At 37.1% G+C, this 22,965-nt stretch overlaps 1 protein-coding gene across 6 annotated transcripts in view; it reads right to left on the bottom strand.

Annotated features, from left to right (window-relative positions):
- The window catches only part of AHI1 (Abelson helper integration site 1), a 223,063-nt gene that overhangs the window by 113,254 nt on the left and 86,844 nt on the right, over positions 1-22,965 (bottom strand). For 5 of the 6 annotated variants that reach the window (XM_069599286.1, XM_069599285.1, XM_069599289.1 and 2 more), the window contains 2 exons: positions 18,029-18,225; positions 13,232-13,258 (listed from right to left, as the gene is read on the bottom strand). In XM_069599286.1, the coding sequence (XP_069455387.1) occupies positions 13,232-13,258; positions 18,029-18,225 (224 nt within the window). Of the gene's footprint in view, positions 1-13,231; positions 13,259-14,326; positions 15,215-18,028; positions 18,226-22,965 lie in introns of those variants that run through there. The other variant, XM_069599288.1, reaches the window with a different exon arrangement.

The following is a 22,965-nucleotide window of genomic DNA, read 5'->3' on the forward strand; positions in this document are numbered from 1 at the left end:
ATGTCAAAAGGAGTGACAATGATTTATATGCTTAGTTTTTAAGAGTTTACAAAACTCTATAGTTTTTACAATCAGCCTTACTTTGAAAATAAGTTTGCTTATCATGGAACTGACTTTATTAGTAACTTAGAGTGGTCTTAAAAGTTATGCCAGAAATAAAAAAATGCAAAAAATAAGTGACTCCTGGACTGCTTTCAATTAAGAAAGAGTTTTTAAATGTTTCACATGCACATTTCCTTAGCATTTTTGAAAGAACAAGTACTTCCTTTTCAGATACTGTACAGAAAGCACCTGTAATGTTCATGTTTATAGGTATCACAGTGACACAGATAACACAGCTGCAACTTAACTAGCCAAGTGAAATAGTTTCTACTGTATCAAAAAATCTTATTCTTAAGACAGTTTTCAAAAAACAACTCAAATAATGAACAGACAAATTTTCTATAAGTAAATACAATGTTCAACAGCACAAAAATTCTACTACAATTGCCCATTCTACTACAATTGCCCAAGTACTATGGTCTGTACTCAGAAATGAAATGAAATGAAATGAAATGCATAACAAGTGCAACATTGTAACTACATTATAACTACACTGTAACATTGTAAGTGTATGAAAAATACACTTCACAGAAAAAGGCTTAAATGTTTAGTAAATTAGTAAGTTCATCTTGCAATTCAGATAATTTCAGCAGCAATCTAGTCTCTTTTTCATTATTAATAAATCAATCATTATATCTTATCATTTTTACCACTTTCAAAAAGCATGATAAAACGTGATTGAATTTTGAAAAAAGGAAATGTTTAAATTTCTAATTTTCTGTAAAAAAAGTAATCTGTTAATTAACAAACTGTTAAAAATGACAGTTTACGGTATGTAAATATTAGTATAGGAAAGTAGCTCCTTTCTCTCTCTTTTTTGAAATACTCAAAACTATACAGAGGACTTCCACTGTATTAGTATTTAAAAATTCCCTTTTGATGTTCTATACATAGAACAACAGTACTGGTTGTGGTTACATGCCCTTTTTCTGACTCATTATTTACATAATATTTGTAAATGCTTCTCTCCTTTCAAATAGTGACAGTAAATGGTATATAAGATTAAGTTTTTCTTTTGAAAGAAAGATAATTTTGTGAAAAAGTCAACTAAGATCATGTGCGAGTATTGCTCTAAGGTTCCTAAACTATTGTGGTATCATCTTATGAAAAAGAAAAATATTTTCCAAATTAGTTATTAGATGGGGTCAAATATTACATCAATGCTAAGAAAAACTATCCAGCTAGAAAAATTCTATAAGAAGCCATTATTAAACACTGACCAAAATTAAAGTTGACTATTTACATTGATAACAAAAACAGTAAATAAACTTCAAAGGAAATGTGCTTGAAGACTGACAATAATGAATTGGTATTAAAACACAGGCTAACCCTAAAGCACTAAATAACACTAATGAAATAGATTAAACAGAGTATGTCCACAAAGAGGATCCTAAAGTGCTATACAAATCAAGTGTTATATAAATATTAGCTATTATTATTAACATCACTACAAGCAAGGGTAATTTTAAAATATGTAATGCAGTAAGATGATGCAGTAAATTTTTCAGAATGCTATGCTTTTATATGGAAGTACTATATACAAACTGACATATTTATCACTTAACTATTTAATTCACTTCTCTTTTTTAGAATCATTTTTCAGTTTTACTTCTGTGTTCTTGAAAATTTTAATCCTACCTGTCAAACAAAGCATTTTGAAATCTGGTGTAAAAAAGCAGGTGTATGCTGGACACGCACATGTGCACACACACACATACACATAAATTTGCTTTTCAGTCTTCCTCTTCAGAAAATTACTTGTGCTAAAGCAAAAAATGAATACCAAGAAAGCTCAAATAGGATACTTGAATGACTCCACTCAAACTGAGACTTGCCACTTTTTCTAAGTAAAATGCTGTTTTAAAAAATCCAATTATGATCTACAATTACATGGTTTTTCTAAGCATTTCTACACTTCTGCCCTCTCTTGACATATCTTTAGAGACTATTCAAATGTTCATGAAGTGATGAGTGGTAACATAACAGGGAGGATAACTCCGTTTCTAAGGTGTGGGATAATTGTTAATCACTATCCTCCAATACTTTGGCCTCCTCATGTGAAGAGTTGACTCACTAGAAAAGACTGATGCTGGGAGGGATTGGGGGCAGGAGGAGAAGGGGACGACAGAGGATGAGATGGCTGGATGGCATCACTGACTCGATGCACATGAGTTTGGGTGAACTCCGGGAGTTGGTGATGGACAGGGAAGCCTGGCGTGCTGCGACTCATGGGGTCGCAGAGAGAGTCGGACACTACTGAGCGACTGAACTGAACTGAACTAATAGTGATCTGAAATTAGAACTCAAAGTATTTTCGAAGTGAGCTTATACATATTCACTAATTCATTTAAAGGAAGAAAAATAATAACAACCATTATACAGAGTGAAGCAATATCTATTTTTGAAACATATGCTGTGGAAAAGAATTGCTTAATAATTTTACAACAACAGAAAGGTTGGCTAAGATAGTCTACCCTACAACAATCTATCCTCTTTTTACAAAACACTTTTCTGCTTGCTTCATGCAAAAACCACAGTCTGCCAAAGTCAGTTTAATACCTCCATACTGTGGAAAATGAAAAGCATAAAAATTTAATAAAATTCATAATGGAAGAAAAGAAAAAAATAACCACCTAGAACTGCCTAGTTAATCACAAAATCTGTTTTGCCTGTTCTTTCAGGGTATAATCAGTTTTGGTAAAATATGCAAATACTAATTCTCTAGGAGGAGTTAATTTTCATGTTAAAAAAGCCATTGCTCTAACCTCAAATTGAATGCACAAAGCTAAACAGGTTAGCAATAGTTTACCTTTTAGTGATTAAATTGTAAAATCATTGGGAGATATGTAACACTCATTTCTATATATACTTACAAGTCTAATCCTTTTAGCTGACTTTATATGCTTTATTCACCTGAAGAATTGTTTTCAAAGTTTCAACTTGTGAAGACACTTTAAACTTTCTTTTAATGATAACAGAAAATATATTAGCACTGTTTATAATACTTATGTTAACAAATGTGCCCCCCTTCTTCTGGACAGCTATTTTTTTTAAACTAAATTTGAACAACAATGCAGATAACATTTTAACTCGAAAACATTTCTAAAACCAGCTCCTAGGAAATTTTTTGTTGCAAATTATATGTCTGCTGTAAAAATTAAAATCCCAGTATTACAAAACAAGTTAAACAGAAAACTTGAGCCAAAGTGAGATTCAAGTTATCTGAAGTCAGTTATCCGAACACCTCATAAGTTCTAAAAGCAGCTTACATTTCTGTGATATCTAGGTTAGTAAAACCTAAGAAATGAGTAGGCCGTGATGTCATAAAGAGAAACGCAACATGATCTCTCTAGGTCCTAGGTACTGCCCTTATAAATTGGGACAATGGAGTGAGGGATAGGGAAGAAACATTGCTACTGTTAAAGATAAATTTTTACAGTGGGGTAATGAGCTAGAAAATCTCTCCTCAAATTAGCTCACTCCTACAGTATTAACTAAACCAGAATTCAAATGGGGATCAGTCATCACAACATTTTATTTTGTAATATTTAATCAAGATTTTTTGAGTATAATGGCTGATGGTTCAAAGATTACTAATATATTCCCATGTGTAAAACTCAAAATTAAGATCTAGTACTGGTTCAAATCACTTACCCAGTAGTAATATACCTCAGAGAAAGCCAATTAACCTGCTGCATACTACAATACAAACCTTCACCTCTTTTCTCTCTTAGTATATCTCCTTACTCCAGAGAGAAAATTTGGTTCTGAATCCCCTGAAATCCTCACTTCCAAGAACACACCTCTTAAACCTGTCCTCCTCTCTTTTCTTCCAGTGTCAGATAAACAGGTGAAAGAGAAATTCGCTCAGTCATGTCTAACTCTGTGACCCCATGGACTGTATAGTCCAGGCCAGAATACTGGAGTGGCTAGTCTTTTCCTTCTCCAGGGCATCTTCTCGACCCAGGAATCAAACCGGGGTCTCCTGCATTGCAGGCAGATTCTTTACCAACTGGGCTATCAGGGAAGCCCAGACAAAGAGGTACTCTTCCATTTAAAATTAATCCTCCAGCTATTCCCTTGAAGATATCTTTGCATGCATGCTTAGACATGTCTGATTCTGTGCAACCCTACGGACTGTAGCCTGCCAGGCTCCTCTGTCCACGGAATTCTCCAGGCAAGAATACTAGAGTGGGTTTCATTTCCTTCTCCATGTGGCTATCCTTAAGGCTCTTCCAAATTCTCTACAGGCTGTTTGTCTACAGGCTATAAGCATTAATCTTTTCACTTTACTACAAAATAGAAAACAAGTAATTCTTACTATGATTCCATAAATTTCCTTAACCTTCACTGAAAGTTAAAGTTCTGGAAAAACAGCCAATAACTGCTATCTATATAGCTCAGCCATTCACTTTCATGCAGCTACAACAAAGCTTGTATCTATCAGAACACTAAATCTGAAACTAAAGTCATCATGGGCTTCAAATGATCAAATCTGGCAGATTCACTCAGGCCTCTGAGACATCTGACACTGTCAATCACTCTCCTGTTTCTGGGAAACCATTTTCTGTTGGTGATCCTGCAACTGCTTCTCCCGTGTTGCTTGCTAGACCCACTGGGTTCTCTACTTCCTTCACACCACACGGTCATCCCAGGCAAAGATGTATGGTTTCATCACTTCATCTGCCTTTCATGCTGACAATTTTTTCATGTAAAACTCTTCTGGTCAGTAAGTTCAGAATCAAACTAACCTTTCCCATGCTTTTCACTTCCTCGGGGAAAGCTCTCATCACCCACTCTGCTGTTCCAGCCAGACAGATGGGCATCACCCTGGACAGCTTCCTCCCACTCCACACAGAGTTGCTCATTTAGGCAGTCAGGTGCTCTGGCATCTGATTCCACTTCTTCTCCATCATCAGTGCTACCACTGCAATAGTCTCTTGATTTGTTTTCCCATCTCTTGATTCTTCTTCTATACTGCTACCAGGGTGATTTTTCTAAAATGCTAATTTTATTGAGAAACACTTTTGTTTAAAACCCATCATCAACTATTCCACCAGATAAAATCTATACTTTTTAGTACGGCAAACAAAGCTTTCTATATTATAACAACTACTAGCTTTCCAACCTTATAGCTCTATCTCCTATGTTCCAGCTGCAACAAATTGCATATTGCTCCCCAGACATTCCACACTGCTTCATGTCTCTGTGACTCAGTTCATGCGTTTCCTGTTTCCTGGAATGTGCTTCCTTCCTGGCTCCATCTTCCTTTTTGATACTGACTTCTTCTCCAAGCCTAAGCTCAAGTGTTACATCAGGCACGAAAAGTCTTTCAGACCTTCCCATTAGAACTTATCTCCTCCTACTTTCAGTCAGCTCAGTCACTCAGTCATGTCCGACTTCTTTGCGACCCCATGGACTGCAGCACACCAGGCTTCCCTGTCCATCACCAACTCCTGGAGCTTGTTCAAACTCATGTCCATTGAGTCAGTGATGCCATCCAACCATCTCATCCTCTGTCGTTCCCTTCTCCTCCCACCTTCAATCTCTCCCAGCATCAGGGGCTTTTCCAGTGAGTCAGTTCTTCCCATCAGGTGGCCAAAGTATTGGAGCTTCAGCTTCAGCATCAGTCCTTCCAATGAATATTCAGGACACATTTCCTTTAGGATTGACTGCTTTGATCTCCTTGCAGTATCCATACATCAGAACTGGAAAAACCACAGCTTTGACTAGACTGACCTTTGTTGACCAGATGGACCTCCTTCTTTGTCTCCCCACTATTCCCACACCTTATAGTATCATGGCACTGGTAGTACTTTAGGATGCTTACTTAGTAAGCTATCATCCCTGAGACTATAATCTTTTTGAAGGTAAGGGACAGGTTTTGTTTATATACATTTGTTAAGTAAATGGCTGGTATAACCTTATAAAAAGTCAAACTCATTAATACATATGAAAGCAGTGCATGTTTTAAAACCTTACCCAAATTTAAGGTGGTATTTATATTCAAGACTTCTCAAATGTAACTGACTTTTTGATGATAAGAATTACAGAATAATGGGCTTAAAAGTAAGAAACTCAATACCCATATTTAAATCTAGAAACAGGGGTATGAAATAATAGAAAAATATATACATATAGGTCTCTGGCCCTAGTTCTTGGCACAGAACTCCTAAAACAGTTGTCATTTCTTAAGTGATAAGAGCACTAGGAGCATCTTTTGTTCTTCTATTTTATCTTTGACTGTGATTCCATAGCTGAAATTGAAAGCTAAAATGTTAGTCACTCAGCTGTGTCTGACTCTTTGCAACCCCATGGACTGTAACCTCCTACCATGGAATTCTCCAGGCAGGAATACTGGAGAGGAAGAAATAAACCCATGCACTATGGGTGCCTTATTTTTGACAAAGAAGGGAAGAATATTAAATGGAGTAAAGACAGTCTCTTCAATAAATGGTGCTGGGAAAACTGGACAGATACATGTAAAAGAGTGTTAGAACACTTCCTAACACATACACAAAGATAAACTCAAAACGGATTAAAGACCTAAATGTAAGACCAGAAACTATAAAACTCTTAGAGGAAAAACACAGGCAGGACACTCGATGACATAAACCAAAGCAAGATCCACTATGACCCACCTCCTAGAGGTAACGGAAATAAAAACAGAAGTAAACCAGTGGGACATGATTAAACTTAAAAGCTTTTGCACAGCAAAGGAAACTATAAGCAAAGTGAAAAGACAACCCTCAGAATGGGAGAAAATAACAGCAAATGAAACAACTGACAAAGGATTCATTTCCAAAATATACAAGCAGCTCATACAACTCAATGCTAGAAAAACAAGCAACCCAATCAAAAAGTGGGAAAAAGACCTAAACAGACATTTCTTCAAAGAAAACATACAGATGGCTAACAAACACATGAAAAGATCCTCAACATCACTCATTATTAGAGAAATGCAAATCAAAACCACAATGAGGTATCACCTCACACAGGTCAGAATGGTTATCATCAAAAAGTCTACAAACAATAAACGCTGGAGAGGGTGTGGAGAAAAGGGAACGCACTTGCACTGTTGGTGGGAATGTAAATTGATACAGCCACTATGGAAGACAGTATGGAGATTCCTTAAAAAAAAAACTAGGAATAAAACCATCATATGACCCAGCATAGAACAACAGACTGGTTCTAAATAGGAAAAGGAGTACGTCAAGGCTGTATATTGTCACCCTGCTTATTTAACTTATATGCATAGTACTACATCATGAAAAATGCTGGGCTGGATGAAGCACAAGCTGGAATCAAGATTGCCAGGAGAAATAACAATAACCTCAGATATGCAGATGACACCACCCTTATGGCAGAAAGTGAAGAGGAGCTAAAAAGCCTCTTGATGAAAGTGAAAGAGGAGAGTGAAAAAGTTGGCTTAAAGCTCAACATTCAGAAAACTAAAATCATGGCATATGGTCCCATCAGTTCATGGCAAATAGATGGAGAAACAGTGGAAACAGTGGCAGACTTTATTTTGGGGGGCTCCAAAATCACTGCAGATGGTGACTGCAGCCATAAAAATAAAAGACACTTACTCCTTGGAAGGAAAGTTATGACCAACCTAGACAGCATATTAAAAAGCAGAGACATTACTTTGCCAACAAAAGTCCATCTAATTAAGGCTATGGTTTTTCCAGTAGTCATGTATGGATGTGAGAGTTGGACAGTAAAGAAAGCTGAGTGCAGAAGAACTGATGCTTTTGAACTGTGATGTTGGAGAAGCCTCTTCAGAGTCCCTTGGACTGCAAGGAGATCCAACCAGTCCATCCTAAAAGAGATTGGTCCTGGGTGTTCATTGGAAGGGCTGATGTTGAAGCTGAAACTCCAATACTTTGGCCACCTGATGCGAAGAACTGACTCATTTGAAAAGACCCTGATGCTGGGAAAGATTGAAGGCGGGAGGAGAAGGGGATAACAGAGGATAAGATGGTTGCATGGCATCACTGACTCAATAGACATGAATCTGAGCAAGCTCCGGGAGTTGGTGATAGACAGGGAGGCCCGGCGTGCTGCAGCCCATGGGGTTGCAAAGAGCTGGACATGACTGAGTGACTGAACTGAACTGAATACACATGACATTAATAATTGAAATAAAAAGATAAAAGTCCTCTGGCTTCAAGAAGCTTACAGAGAAGTAGGGAAATTCAGACATGTAAAGATTAGAGCTGGAAACAATACCATGTAAAATCTAAAAAAACAGAAAGAAGGAAGAGAGGAGAGGAAGATGAGAGGAAAGAAAGAATAGAATTGTTCCTCCCTGAGGAAATTCATACTCTAATTCTGGAGAATATAGGCAAAATTAATTATAATTTAAGGCAGAATAAACTCAATTAAATAACATGCCAAGTATGAATCAATGTGTCTGGGAACATGAGAAAAACAGATTAATCCCACTTGTGAGGAATCATACAAAGCTTAATGGAAAGAGATTCCTCCAGGCAATACCATTTCTGATATGATTCAATCCGTCTCTAAGCAAAGGAAAGAGCAAGGAAATTTGGAAATTATAAGTTTATGTGAGAGCAACGGAAGACTTCTAATACCAATTACTGTCTTGGAAGTAATGAGATGAGAACTCTTTTTATCTTTCCATCATCAAATCTTTATCTGAGCATCTACCCATAGTTTCTACCTATGTGCCTATCAGAGAGGATGAACACTCCTCTTAAAGGCCAGTTTCTCCACTGGCATTCAGAATTTGATTCCCTCTCATTTCTTCAAGGACTTGAGTCCAGCAATAACCACCTCCATGAGACGTTATCAATTTCTCCGTCACCACTGAATTATTCCCAGCAGCAAATAAACATACTTTAATATTGTCCATCTAATGTTCTCCTCCAGTTGCTGCTTCTCTGCTCCTCAGTTAAAATTTCTTAAAAGAATGGTCTACACAGTCTCTGCTTTATCGACTCCCATTCTGTCTTCAACCCACTTCAACTGAGCTTTTCTCTCAACCACTCACTGAAACAGCACTCATCTAGGAAACCAAAGGACATCATCCTGCCAATTTTCTGTCCTCGTTTTACTCATTCAATAGCATGTGACTGCTTATCACTCCTCTTTCTTAAAATACTTCCTGTGAGACTTCCTGACATACTCTCTTCAGGGTCTCAGGTACTTAGCTATACTCTCTCTCCAGGTGATCGTACCAAATCTGACAGTTTAGAACAAATACAGCTTTTACCCTGAGCTCTCCCCAGGGCTCAAGATTCAAATATCCAATTGCTTACTTCTTGGCTACATTCATATAGAAAACTCCATTCCAGCAGTCCTCATCTCATTAAAAAGCTCTACCAGCATCTACACAGTGGCTGTAAGCAGCAACACAGAAGTGATTTCTAATTTCTCCTTCTCTCACTTACACCACATCTAATCCATCACCATGTTGTGCTGAATCTACTTCTAAAATACATCCTAAATCTGTCCACTGCTTGCACTCCCATTATTACAACTCTTAAACCAATTCAAGGATTAGACTGAAGTGGCTTTAATGCCAGGTGGCCTATGATCACATAAGCAAACCAAAATCTAAGCCTGTAAATACTTCGAGGTTTCAACACTGAAACCTAAGGACAACTAATCCCAATAGCCAACTGGGCTTTAAACTATAGCCAATCAGTAACTTCCTTGTTCTGCTTCTGCCTTTTCTCTCTAGGAGTCTTTCCCCAGCTCCTGCTGGTGAAAAGCTTCTAAATGACCCTAGGCTTGGCCCTAACCAATTTGAATTCGATTTTTGCTCAAAGAAAACCCTCCTAAAATGTTTAATATGCCTTGGTTTACCTTGTAACACCATCTTAGTATAAGCCACAATCTCCTCTTCCTTGATCTGAAGACTGTTACTCGCCTTTTAAAATCCATTCTCAAAATAAATAAATAAAAAAATAAATAAACAAAATAAAATCCATTCTCACGTTCTTTCCAGCTTAACATCTCAGTCACTTGTTTCTCTAATATCCTACACTCCTTACTGAAGGATAGTAGAATATGCCACCCAAAAATGTGCCTCTTTTGCATAAGGATTATTTTGAGAAACTATAAACACAGGCATTCTGAACACAGAGTAGAAGCAACAGACATTAGAATGGGGTTCTATACCAGGAAAAAAGCCATCTATCATTAGGAACAACTTTTTCACCTGAGAGACTTATGTCTACCAATCAGCTCCTTCTCTTACCTTCTCTTGAGTTGCCTTCTGCCCCAAAAGTGTCAGAGTCCTCCATCCCTTTTCTAGGCTTAGGATGGTATATAAGTCCCAGCTAACTGGCAGTCTTTGGCATCCCACATCTTTGTGGGGCTCACATATGTATGAAATTAAAATTGCATTTTTTTCTCCTGTTAATCTGTCTATGCCAATTTAATCCTTAGACCAGTCACAGAACCTATAAGGGCAGAAGGTAAAGCTTTTCCTCCTCTACATTACCATGCTTACAAGACCGTTTAAAAGTCTGGCTTGATCTCCTGAGCTTCTCCCCAACTTGTCATGAAACACTGCTCTTCCTCACTTGCTCACTATCCCACTTAAGATTAGTGATCTTCTTTCTGCTCCTTCAGCATGCCAGTTTAACATCTAGATGAGAACTTTCGCAGGACAGGATCAGTTCCTTATCAAGTGGACTCAAGAAAACACTATTCTAAGCTATGGAAAGCCAGTAATAAATGACCATATATGTTACGAATCTATTTATATTAAATAACCAGTTGGCAAATATATAGAGACAGAAAGTATAAACCACTCCTGCTGGTTACCAGGAGTTTGAGTGCTTTGTTTGGGGGGTGGGGTGTGTGTGCACGTGTGTGTGCCTGTGTGCATGTCCTTACCCAGAAATGGAGAATGACTGCTAAGAGAAAATGGGGTTTCTTTTTGGAGGGAAAAATCTCTCTTTTTGGAGAAACAATAGTGATGGTTGCCAATTCTATGTATATGATAAAACCCATAAACTGTACACTTTGAAAGCATGACTATTGTGGTATGTGTATTATATCTCAAAAAAAGTGAAGTTGCTCAGTTGTGTCCGACTCTTTGTGACCCCATAGACTGTAGCCTACCAGGCTCCTCTGTCCATGGGATTTTCCAGGCAATAGTACTGGAGTGGATTGCCATTTCCTTCTCCAGAGTATCTTCCCAACCCAGGGGTCAAACCCGGGTCTCCCACATTGTAGGCAGATGCTTTACCGTCTGAGCCACCAGGAAAGTCATCAATAAAATTGTCATAAAAAAAGAAAATAACTAAAGACACTATAGGTTAATCTTTCCATGCTCCTGCTACTGCTTCTAAGTCTCTTCAGTTATGTCCGACTCTTTGTAGCCCATCAGGCTCCTCTGTCCATGGGATTCTCCAGGCAGGAATACTGGAGTGGGTAGCTCTGCCCTCCTCCAGGGGATCTTCCTGACCCAGGGATCAAACCTGCATCTCTTATGTCTTCTGCAGTGGCAGTCAGGTTCTTTGCTACTAGCGTCACCTGGGAAGCCCAATCTTTCCATACCTTGACTGATTTCCAAAAATGTCATATTTGCAATCATAATTTATTCTACTTTTTGTTAAGTACTAGGAACACGAAGATGAATGACATGAACCTCTACCCTCAGGAAGTTTCCAGATTAGCAGAGGATGTTCTCCATAAAGCCTTGCCAAATATGTGCAGAACACTTTACTCTTTGGGCATTCAGACAGCATTACAAAAGAGGGGTACATAACATATTTGTAAAAATAAAGAGAAATAGCTCTGAACTGCTAAGCAAGAGGATAAACTATTTTTTGACTCCAGTTTTATACACTATACATACTTAAGAACATTTAGTAATCTTGGAGCTACAATCATTACACCAATCATTGCTATCAGGAACAAGTTTCCTGAACATCTGCAGCGCAAGTCAGAATAAAGCTTGTTCTCTTTTTTTCCCCTCATCTTCCTTCCCCTTGTCTCTATTCTATTTCCTGTTGACTTGTGATAATTAGGTAAAAAAGTGATGGGTCCTGACTGATACTGGACAGCTCAGTGATGGGATAAGCCTAGTGTTTTCTGACACATTTCCTCCACAAGATGCCTCATGTGGAACAAGACAATAGCCTACTAACTTCTGTATTCTAAGCACCTGCCACGTGGTAGGAGGTGTCTGCTGAGTAAAGACAGTATTTCTATTGCACTGACATTACATAAAGCAGGCTTTGACTGTACTAATACCACTTTAATTCTTTCCCTTCCGGAGACCTCACCCTTTTACTTTGTGACAATATATAACCATATATGACAAATAAACGGATATCTCATGATTCACCTGAATTTTGGAAATGGACAGGAGAAAATAAGAGGGAAGAATGGACAAGTGGTGTCATTCCAGCTCTTTTAAATAAAACTTATTTTCTTGACAACTGAGTTGAAGTTTGTACATAAAATAACCTTGCTGGTAAAAGGAAGAAAACTAAAGAAAGCTGCTAGGTTGAAAGCAACTCAGATATAGTTTAGTTGCAATTGTTTACCAACCAAGAGCCTCTTCATATCGATCTCCATTTTCAGACTGACTTTGGGGTCTTGGGCAAATCACTTAAACCTCTCTCAACTTCATTTTCCTCCTTTCTATAAGTGGAATAACAATCATCTCTAACCTGTCTCTCAGGACTGTTACATAGTTAAATGGGAAAGGAAGTATGAAACAAGGCACAAATAATCCAGAGCACAATATATTATTACTGTTTGTGCACAGCTTCCATTCATTTCAAGGCTTATACACTTTACGCCCCATTCACACACTGGAACTGTGCTGGTGTCTCTTACCTATAAAGTATCACATTGTATTTCTCTCAGAGAAGGAAATGATCTTACTCACCCTTTACCCAAAGTATTGATTCATCCCAATTCCTTAATATTCTTAAATCTTCAAAAACAGTAAGCTACTTGCTAAATTCTCAGGTTCTACTATTATGATTCCTTGATAAATTCAACACCAATTGTAACAAACAGGTATCAGAAGAAGTTTTTCCAAAAGTTCTATTAAAACTATGAATGGTACGTTTCAATTCTGTGGGTCATCACAATGGAAACTGAAGTTGCCTTCCTAGCATAAAAAACCACTTACCTTCGCTGCACAGGCTTGTATCACCTCCTAAAAGAAACACAATAAAATAAGTAAAGAGATAGCCATAACTTCATTTAAAAATATCAATTCTTTTTAACACATTCAACTATTAATCTTTTTAAAAACCAAAATCAACATCCGGGAGAGTGTTTTTTAATCTCTCACATGCAGGTGTCACTCCGTCCTGTTCCAATGAGCTGCGGAGAGGGTAAAATTAAGAGACTCGGTGACATGACTTTGGTAAATCTAACTTGCCAAAAGAAAAGGCACTGACAAAGAAGACTCTGGAGGGCCCACATGTATCTGCCTGTGTCTCCTCACAGGAGAAAAGTTTGTCTCCTCAATAAATGTAACGCAAACACTAAAATTTTGTACTGGAACACTAACATATCTAAAAGACACAGTCTGAACTGCAGTATAGAAGTATCTCCATAAATAACAATACCCATACATATAATTCTCACATTAATAATTTACTCCAGAGGAAATCTAATAATAAACATTTCTGAAGAGTAAAGTATATGACTGGAGGAGCAAAAGAAAGGAATTGCCTACAACTCATGGGATAAGTCCAAAAAAAAGTCACTTTTGAAAAAAGAAATTAGTCAAAGTCAACATAAAATAAATGACTTGGAAATTTGCTGCTAAACAGATACAAATAATACTCAAGTCCAATTAAAGTTAACCAGCATGTATCATCAGTCTAGTATAGAACTAGAGAAAAATGTTAACAATGTGGAGTTTAGAGAAAAAGAGAACTGAAAAAGAACATCCTTTTTTTTTTTTTTCAAATCCAGAAACTGTGAAGGGACATACCCTACATCTGAAGGATATTAGTAATCTCAGTCACTAAAAGGAAACAGTAAAACTGACTGGGGCGTGGGATTCTGATGGCCTGGACTAAATCTCAGCTCCAATGTTTCCATCTGTGTAAGATTGGCAACACTGCTTGATCTCTGAAAACCTCAACTAGAATCTTCTCTAAAATGGGGATAACACTAGCATCTATGTTATAGGATGGTTTTGAGGGTTAAATACAATGAACATGTAAAACACTTAGCACAGTTCTGGAAATTCATTATGTCAGTTACTAACCATAATTAAATAGATGTTGCTGCTGCTGCTGCTGCTAAGTTGCTTCAGTTGTGTCTTGACTGTGCGACCCCATAGATGGCAGCCCACCAAGCTCCGCCGTCCCCGGGATTTTCCAGGCAAGAACACTGGAGTGGGTTGCCATTTCCTTCTCCAATTCATGAAAGTGAAAAGTGAAAGTGAAGTCGCTCAGTTGTGTCTGACTCGTAGCAACCGCATGGACTGCAGCCTACCAGGCTCCTCTGTCCCATGGGATTTTCCAGGCAAGAGTACTGGAGTGGGTTGCCATTGCCTTCTCTGAAATAAGAGTTAACTATCACTAATTATTATAAGATGAAATCTCCCATGGGATAGAGAAAATTAATTATTTTTTTTCCAAAACTGGCATACAGTATTTTAGTTATTAATTTCTATTTAAAATTTTTTCAGCCACACCATATGCAGTACATGGGATTCTTAGTTTCCCAGCCAGGGATCAAACCTGTGCCCCCTACATTGGAAGCACAGAATCTTATTCCACTGGGCCACCAGGGAAGTCTCTAAAGCATTTTTTAAACCCATTCAAACCCTATGACTCTGTGATCACTGACCTAGATAGTAGGTAAATTTCTAAAAGGGAGAGTGATCTTGAGTGCTCAGGCAGCTGAAGAGGTATACTTTTCATTGTAAGATATTTAAGTTTATAGGAGAGCAACTTTTTGTAGGACCGCTTACTCTTAGCAGGTACCCCAGATTCTGAGGATCTCTGGATATACTGATAAGACCAAAATTCTGAGTCTGAAACCTTAGAATGAGCAGTGTCACTGCTCTCAAGATTCTGTCTACCTGTGAGGTCTTCGCTGGGTTGCAGAGCCTTGTAGGTGATGCTGCAGCGGTAGCACAGTGCTGGCTCTGTTAAGTATGAAACAGCTGAGTTTTATTATGAGTAAATGATAAAGCTACCAAGAACAGCAAATTATCTATTTTTGGCAACTTTTACTCATTCATGAGTAAACACCTATGAAATGTCTGCGGAGCTGAACTTATTATGCAAAATTCACACATACACAAATCACACCCTAAACTTGAACTATATTTTCTTAGAAAAACATTCCTTCTGTGGTTACAAAGAATGAAGTATAATCAGGGATACAGTCTTATATAATATAGAATAATACAGTTTTCTCTATTAGACTTCTACATAGAAGACCAATGACAGAGTCTCTTATAAACTAAGTAACAGAAACCTAACAGAAAAAGGAATCTGGGGTCTACTGAAATGGAGAAGACTCTCGAGAGTCCTGTGGACAGCAAGGAGGTCAAATCAGTCAATCCTAAAGGAAATCAACCCTAAATATTCATTGGAAGGACTGCTGCTGAAGCTGAAGCTCTAATACTTTGACCACCTAATGCAAAGAGCCAACTCACTGGAAAAGACCCTGATGCTGGGAAAGACTGAGGGCAGGCGGAGAAGGAGGTGACAGGATGAGATGGTTGGATGGCATCACCAACTCAATGGACATGAGTTTGAGCAAATTTCAGAAGATAGGAAAGGACAAGGAAGCCTGACATGCTGCAGTCCGTGGGACTGCAAAGAGTCGGACAAGACTAAGCGATTGAACAATAACAAACAAAACACAGTTCAGGAAACATGAGAAAAAGCACTGTGACCAAAGGTGGGAATCTAGCGAACCTAAATGCCTGCAAAATGTAAACAGAATGGAGCTTCCGTGGGAACAAAGATGACATTTTGCTTTTACTCCCATACATACTACTTACATTCTGAGAGAAAACAATCTGCAGAGAACATTTGAAAAAAAGTTCAAAGAATTCTCTTAACACGGGAAATATATGGTTTTACAAAACCACAGCACATAGACAAGGCTTTCATTTCCAAAGGAAGCCTCGATCTACCTCAATCCCAAAGCGTACATCTGAATAATTTTTAAAAGTAAACTTTAGCAAAAGCTAAATAAATCAATGATTCTAAAACAAAAAGCTTTTCGCTTATAATAAAGTATCAGTTTATTTCCCCCTTGCCTTTGATTTCATATCTTAAAAAATATTTTTAGGAAATACATTAAAAAAATTTTTTCCTGTACATCTACTTTCATTTGTTCTTACATCCTTTCATTTATCTGAGGATGACAGCTATAAAAGATGGTGCAGGTAAAAAGCTCCAAGACCAAGGTGATTCCAGATGTTAAGCTTTACAGTGTAAAGACTGACAGGCTGTAGGAAATTTTTTTTTATATGTCTGTCTGTGAGTTGCTCTTAGGTCTATAGATGAAGTCATATTGCCATGCAATATTTTAGACAAGGCCAAGTTTTTGTCCCCCTACTGAATAAATATTTTTCTCTAAGTTTTAAAACTCCATTTATCTATTCATACTTCCTCTTAAAATTTGGAACACAATGCATTATTCAGTTATTTTAAAATGTTAAAATATACAGATTTACAACATTGAAATCATTAATTTATAGTCATATATTCTAAAATTTATATGAGACATATAAATTCCCCCATATTCCAACTAAACCTAATCCCCCTTGCCTGTGTGATCTGCATAACTTACACTCTATAACTCTATAAAAAAGGAAAAGGAGAGAGGTAGAAAATACAGTCCAAACTAAAGATGTCTCAATGTAGTTCTTCCTATGTTTGGTTTAAAACTGGTCAATATTCCTATCAAAGGAGGAGAAGAAGGGATGATTTATTAAGTGCCAGGCAATGCACCAAAAGGGGGAACACAACAAAAAACAAGCCTGTGAAGTCCATGTCTTTAAGGCTAATTCTCAGTAAAAGAATTATTATGGTCAAAGAGTATAAGGATTTTTAAGGATGTTCTACCTTCTCAATACATTTTACCACTTAACTTTGAGAAAGACTGTATAGTAATTTGTCACTAACAGAATAAAACAGGACTTTTAACCAAGCATTGTCCTTCTCATTTTTATCATCTATTTTCCAGTTTTGCAGCAAATATCTGGTTTTGGTGGCACTACCTTTCTTAGAAGTGAGATGGAACTGTAAAATACGTTTATGAAACACTTGTACCTATTCTTTATGGAAGTACATGTTTATTTCTTTTATCCATTTCCTAATTGAAGTCTCACTACTTTGTTTTTTAGTTCTTGCATATTAAGAAGGCTGTTTCTTTTATATTTTAAGTATTTTTCCAGGTTGGTTGGTTGTCGTACACGTGTGTGCCTATATGCTGTATATGTGCCTATAGACACATACGTTTGAAATAGAGAAACAGGTCTTGGGCTGATAGTTACAGAATCTATCAGGCCAGGAAAACATAATAGATTATCCTAAGTTTAGTTTGCTTACTGAAGTCAGTGATTTTAAAACAAGTACCAGAAAGTAGCTATGCACGTAGAAGAAGGCCTAGTTTTAAGTAACTACTGGAATTGCCTAGTGGTTTGGGTGGCAAAGAATCTGCCTGCAATGCAGGAGACCTGAGTTCAATCCCTGGGTTGGGAAGATCTTCTGGAGGAGGGCATGGCAATCCACTCCAGTATTCTTGCCTGGAGAATCTACATGGACAGAGGAGCATGGTGGGCTATAGTCCATGGGGTCACAAAGAGTTGGATATGACTAAGTGACTAACCCTCACTTTTTCCATTCAATTAATATTTATTGGCATGGGTGTGTAAAACAGGATTGAAATAGTTTTAAAGTTTCCAACTTGTCTACTGCATAAAATGAAATAAACATACTGTGACAGAATCGATTTTCTGTTTCACTTGTTGCATCTTCACTGAAGAATGTTCAGTGGGAACACAGTCATCAGTCTGAAAGGATCCTTGACGAGGCAGTTTAGGGCAGGTGCATAAAGCACCCTGACTTTGGTGTATTCCAGGATATGGAAAGGTTCCGTTGTAACATCTGAACATTTCAGCCTCCTGCTGGGCAACTGGGAAAAAAAACAAGTCCATGATTAGTTAATCATCACAGTAAAAGTACAATGGAAAAATTAAGCCATGAAACGGAAGCATTAAACACATGATCAGAAAGTGCATAAAACATTTTAAATACTGCATAATAATAATACAACATGACTGACAAAACCATAAAGAAGGAAACGAACTGATTTCACAGGTAACCTCATGTCAGGCAGTGTAACAGAGCCTGGAAGGCCATGCAGTATCTGGGACTGGTAAATATAACACACTGGAATAAGATCCTAGCTTTAAAGAGATACATACAGAACACACAGTACAAAAAAAAACACAAAATAGAATTAAAGAAAATATAAAAACAATAAAAATGATTATTCACAAACCTATCTTTTAAAACAACTGTTTTCATATTTCTATGCCCCTCCTAATCTTTATCCATATGTACATTTTATGTAAGGTTATGAGTATAAATACAATTTAACAGTTTTTCAATTTAAATGTAATTTTTTTCTATTTTTACAACTGTATAATTACCATTTATAAATGCCTTACAATATCTCATTGAAAGAAGCACCACAGTTTATTTATGTATTCTCCTATTGTTAAATACTTACAATGTTTTCTATTTTACCTCATTATAGACCATATGTAAGCAAAGAAAAGTGAAAGAAAGTGCTAAATTGCTCAGTCTGAGTCTGACTCTTTGCGACCCCACAGACGATAGCCCACCAGGCTTGTCTGTGCATGGAATTCTCCAGGCAAGAATATTGCAGCGGGTTGCCATGACCTCCTCCAGGGGATCTTCCTGACCCAGGGATCAAACCCAGGTCTTCTACATTGCAGGCAGTTTCTTTAGTGTCTGAGCCACCTGGGAAGTATGTGAGTAAGTGCTTTCGTAGTTTGTTTTTTTAAAGGAGGTTTTCCTTTGGATTAATTCTCCAGAGTGGAACAGAAGGCTCACAAGTTGAATGTTTTTGATGACAGGGGCGATGAGGAGTGGAAGGAGGAGGAAGGAAATAGCACCTCTACTGTAACTCTGTGATTTTCAGGATGCTTTCACAGGCATCTCATTTAAAATAAATGGATTTGAAATTTTTTAAATGCCTGTAAGTACAAAGGGAAAAAAAAGCAATCATTTAAAATAGTATTACCTTGATTATATAATTATGCAACTTAAAAATCCATAGAAGAAAAAATGGCAGTTTTGGACTTCATAAAAATTTCAAAGTCTGTTCTTTAAAGTTCTTAAGACAGAAGAAAAGCCAAAAACAGGGAGAAATACTTGCAAGTCACATATCTGACAGCACCACATGTACAAAGGAAACCTAACTCTCAAAGGTCAACAATCAGAGAACAAACAAGCCCATTTTACAAGCGGGCAAGAGATTCGAACATACAATTGACTGAAAAAGAAATATGGATGGTGAGCACCAAAAAGGTGGTTACCATCATTAGTCATTAAAGATAGGCAAATTAAAATCAAAATGAAATAGCCCTCTACCCAATTACGAAGTCTAAAATTAAAAGGATTACCCATTTCAAATTTTGAAAAGATACAGAGATACTGAAACATAGACTACTGGTAAGAAAATTAAATGATACAACCAGTTTAGACAACAGTTTGGCAGCTTCTTAAAACATACGTCTGCAAAGAGATCCAGCCCTTCTACTCTTGCGAATTTACTCAAGAGAAATAAAAACATATGTTTATACAAACACATGTAGGTGAATATTCATAGCACCTTTATTTGTAGTAGCTAAAAACTAAATAAAACTCAAATGCCCATCAACAGGTGAATGGAAAAACAAACCATGATATAGCAATACAATAAAATAATACTCAGAAATAAAAAAGAACTATTGATAAACTCTAAAACACAAAGTAATACAAACTTCAAAGTAAGTATGAGTGACAGAAGCCAGAACAACAACAACAAAATGAGCATATGGCATATACTGTTTCGCTTATATACAAATCTAGAAAATTCAAAATAATTCAGTGTTTGCCTCATGGGAGGAGGAGGTAGGGAGATGACTAAGGAGCACAAAGTAACTTTGGGGGACGATGGATATGTTCATTATCTTGATTGAGGTGATAGTCTTACAAGTATATAAATATGACTTGACTTATCAGCGTGTACTTTTAAAATATATGCAGTTTAGGGGGACTTCCCTGGAGGTACAGTGATTAAAATTCTGCCTTACAATGCAAGGTGGATCCCTGGTTACGGAGCTAAAATCCCACATGCCTAGAAGCCAAAAAACCAAAACATAAAACAGAAATGATATTGTAACAAATTCAATAAAAACTTTAAAATGGTCCACACTAAAAAAAAAATCTAAAAAGAAAATATATATATATACAGTTTATTGTCAGTTATACCTCGATAAAACTGCTAACAGAAAGTGATAGAAGGGGTTATTATTCAGAATCTCTACCAAATCAATTAAAAATAAATAATCCAACAGAAAAATGGGCAAATGACAGTCATAGAAAAATCACAAAACAAGAACTATATAGCCAACCTTACTAATAATTAAAGCAGAAATAAGGAGAAAAAGGCAAATTGGAAAGTTCTGTTTCTTTTATTGCCTATTCCACTAACCCACTGTACCTCAAGATATTTTTTTCCCAAGGAATAAACTGAGTAAGGGTAGGCAGGTGTGTACTAAAGTATTGCTTAAAATAATGAAAAACATATAACAGTGGAACTGTGCAACCACAGTTGTTTAAATAAATCAGTGTATTCATTTAATGAAACGGAATTCAGCCACTAAAATTATGTACATATGTATAATTATCACGATGGAAAGTTTCTCACAATATATTATTAATCAGAAGAAAAAAGTTTATAAAGCAGTATCATGAATATACAAAAAGATGATCACTTTTTAAAAAAGTCATCAACCTTGGTTTCAAGAAGAATGGACTTGAGAAGGCATGTATAAACAATTCTAGGTCTTTAATCTTTATATTCATGTACTACTTCATTCCGACTACTTCATTCACAGGTTCTAAGTGAGGAATAGCTCAAGGACAGTAGGGGCTCTCTGCCTGCAGACTTTGATAGTGGTAAGAACCAGGGGATGAAATTGAAGGAGACCACCTTACCACTCACCCTTGTAGTGATGCGCATTCCTCAGAACCAATTACTGTTCTCAGTTGGAAGTGTAGCTGTGCCAACACTTAGATTTTTGTGGGTCTGACTATTATCTTTCGGTACACAGTTTGGATTTCTTTTCCTAACACTCAGAACATTTATCTACCTCAAATAGAAGACTGTTTAAAGAACAAAGAGAAACTTTGAAGCTGTAGAAGAAAAGTGCTCAAAGACTGGACGTTTAACACTAGTATCAGTCAGGGATGAATGAATCAAGGTGTAAAAATCATGTTCCATGATCTTTGCCTTCAAAAAGCAAAGATCTTTGCTTTCTAAAATTGTCCTTTCTGTACTGTATAGCCTAGGGAACTCTGCTCAGTGCTATGTGGCAGGCTGGGTGGTGGGAGTTTGGGGAGAATGGATACATGTATTTGTATGGCTGACTCCCTTTGCTGTCCACCTGAAACTATCACAACATTGTTAATTGGCTATATTCCAATACAAAATAAAAAGTTAAAAAAATAAAATTGGCCTTTTAACGTTTCATCAGGTTCTGCTACTATGACTGGAAAGTAAAACTGGGTTTAACTAATTAATGGCATTTTCTGACTCCTTGGGTCATTTAGTCACTAAGCTGTGTCTGACTCTTTTGCGACCCGTGGACTATAGCCTGCCAGGCTCCTCTGTCCATAGGATTTCCCAGGCAAGAATACTGGAGTGGTTTGCATTTCCTTCTCCAGGGGATCTTCCCAAAGCAGGGATTGAACCCTCGTCTCCTGCATTGGCAGGTGGATTCTTTACCACTAAGCCAACAAGGAAGCCCACAAATACACATTAGTCAAACATGATTTCACTTCATTAGAAGCACCAATGCTAATATAAGCAACAGCTATACAGAATAGTAGGATAGTAAGATTTTGGTAATATTTTATTCGTTTTGCCAGACTGTATTTTTTAAGCATTATGCTATGCTAAACATTTTTCCTTTTTTAAAAAAGAAAGTTATCTAACTAGTAAAATTACAAAAGGCATTGCCTAAGTATTTCTTTATTTTTCCAAGCATTAAGATGCCTTTCAGAAAGGATTAAAAAGGCCTAAATGGATGCAGATAACAAAAATAAATCCCATGCAATTATGAATTCTTATTTCTATTGTCTAAAGGGAATTTTCTGTAGAAAAGCTATCTGACTAGATTTCAAGGAGTCAAATTAACACCCTACTTTATCTTTAGCTCCTCTAGTTCTGAGAAGAGTCATAAAACAATCTTCAATACTATTCATGTGAAGTGAAAGTGAAGCCGCTCAGTTGTGTCCGACTCTTTGCGACCCTATGGACTGTAGTCTACCAGGCTCCTCTGTCCATGGGATTTTCCAGGCAATAGTACTGGAGTGGATTGCCATTTCCTTCTCCAGGGGATCTTCCCAACCCAGGGATCGAACCCAGGTCTTCCGCATTGTAGACAGACACTTTACCGTCTGAGCCACCAGGGAAGTCCAGTAATATTCATAAAGACCCAGTTTCTCAGGTACTACAAACAGGCTGCTTACTAGTTATTGTATTCTTTCCCCTTCTCCACCCACTAGAAATATCTATTTGCACAAGACTGTGCAGATTATTTCATTATAAAATAGATTATAATAGGTGGTTTCTGAA

The sequence above is a fragment of the Ovis canadensis genome, chromosome 8 (genome assembly GCF_042477335.2).
Source record: "Ovis canadensis isolate MfBH-ARS-UI-01 breed Bighorn chromosome 8, ARS-UI_OviCan_v2, whole genome shotgun sequence".
Classification (NCBI taxonomy): Eukaryota; Metazoa; Chordata; class Mammalia; order Artiodactyla; family Bovidae; genus Ovis; species Ovis canadensis.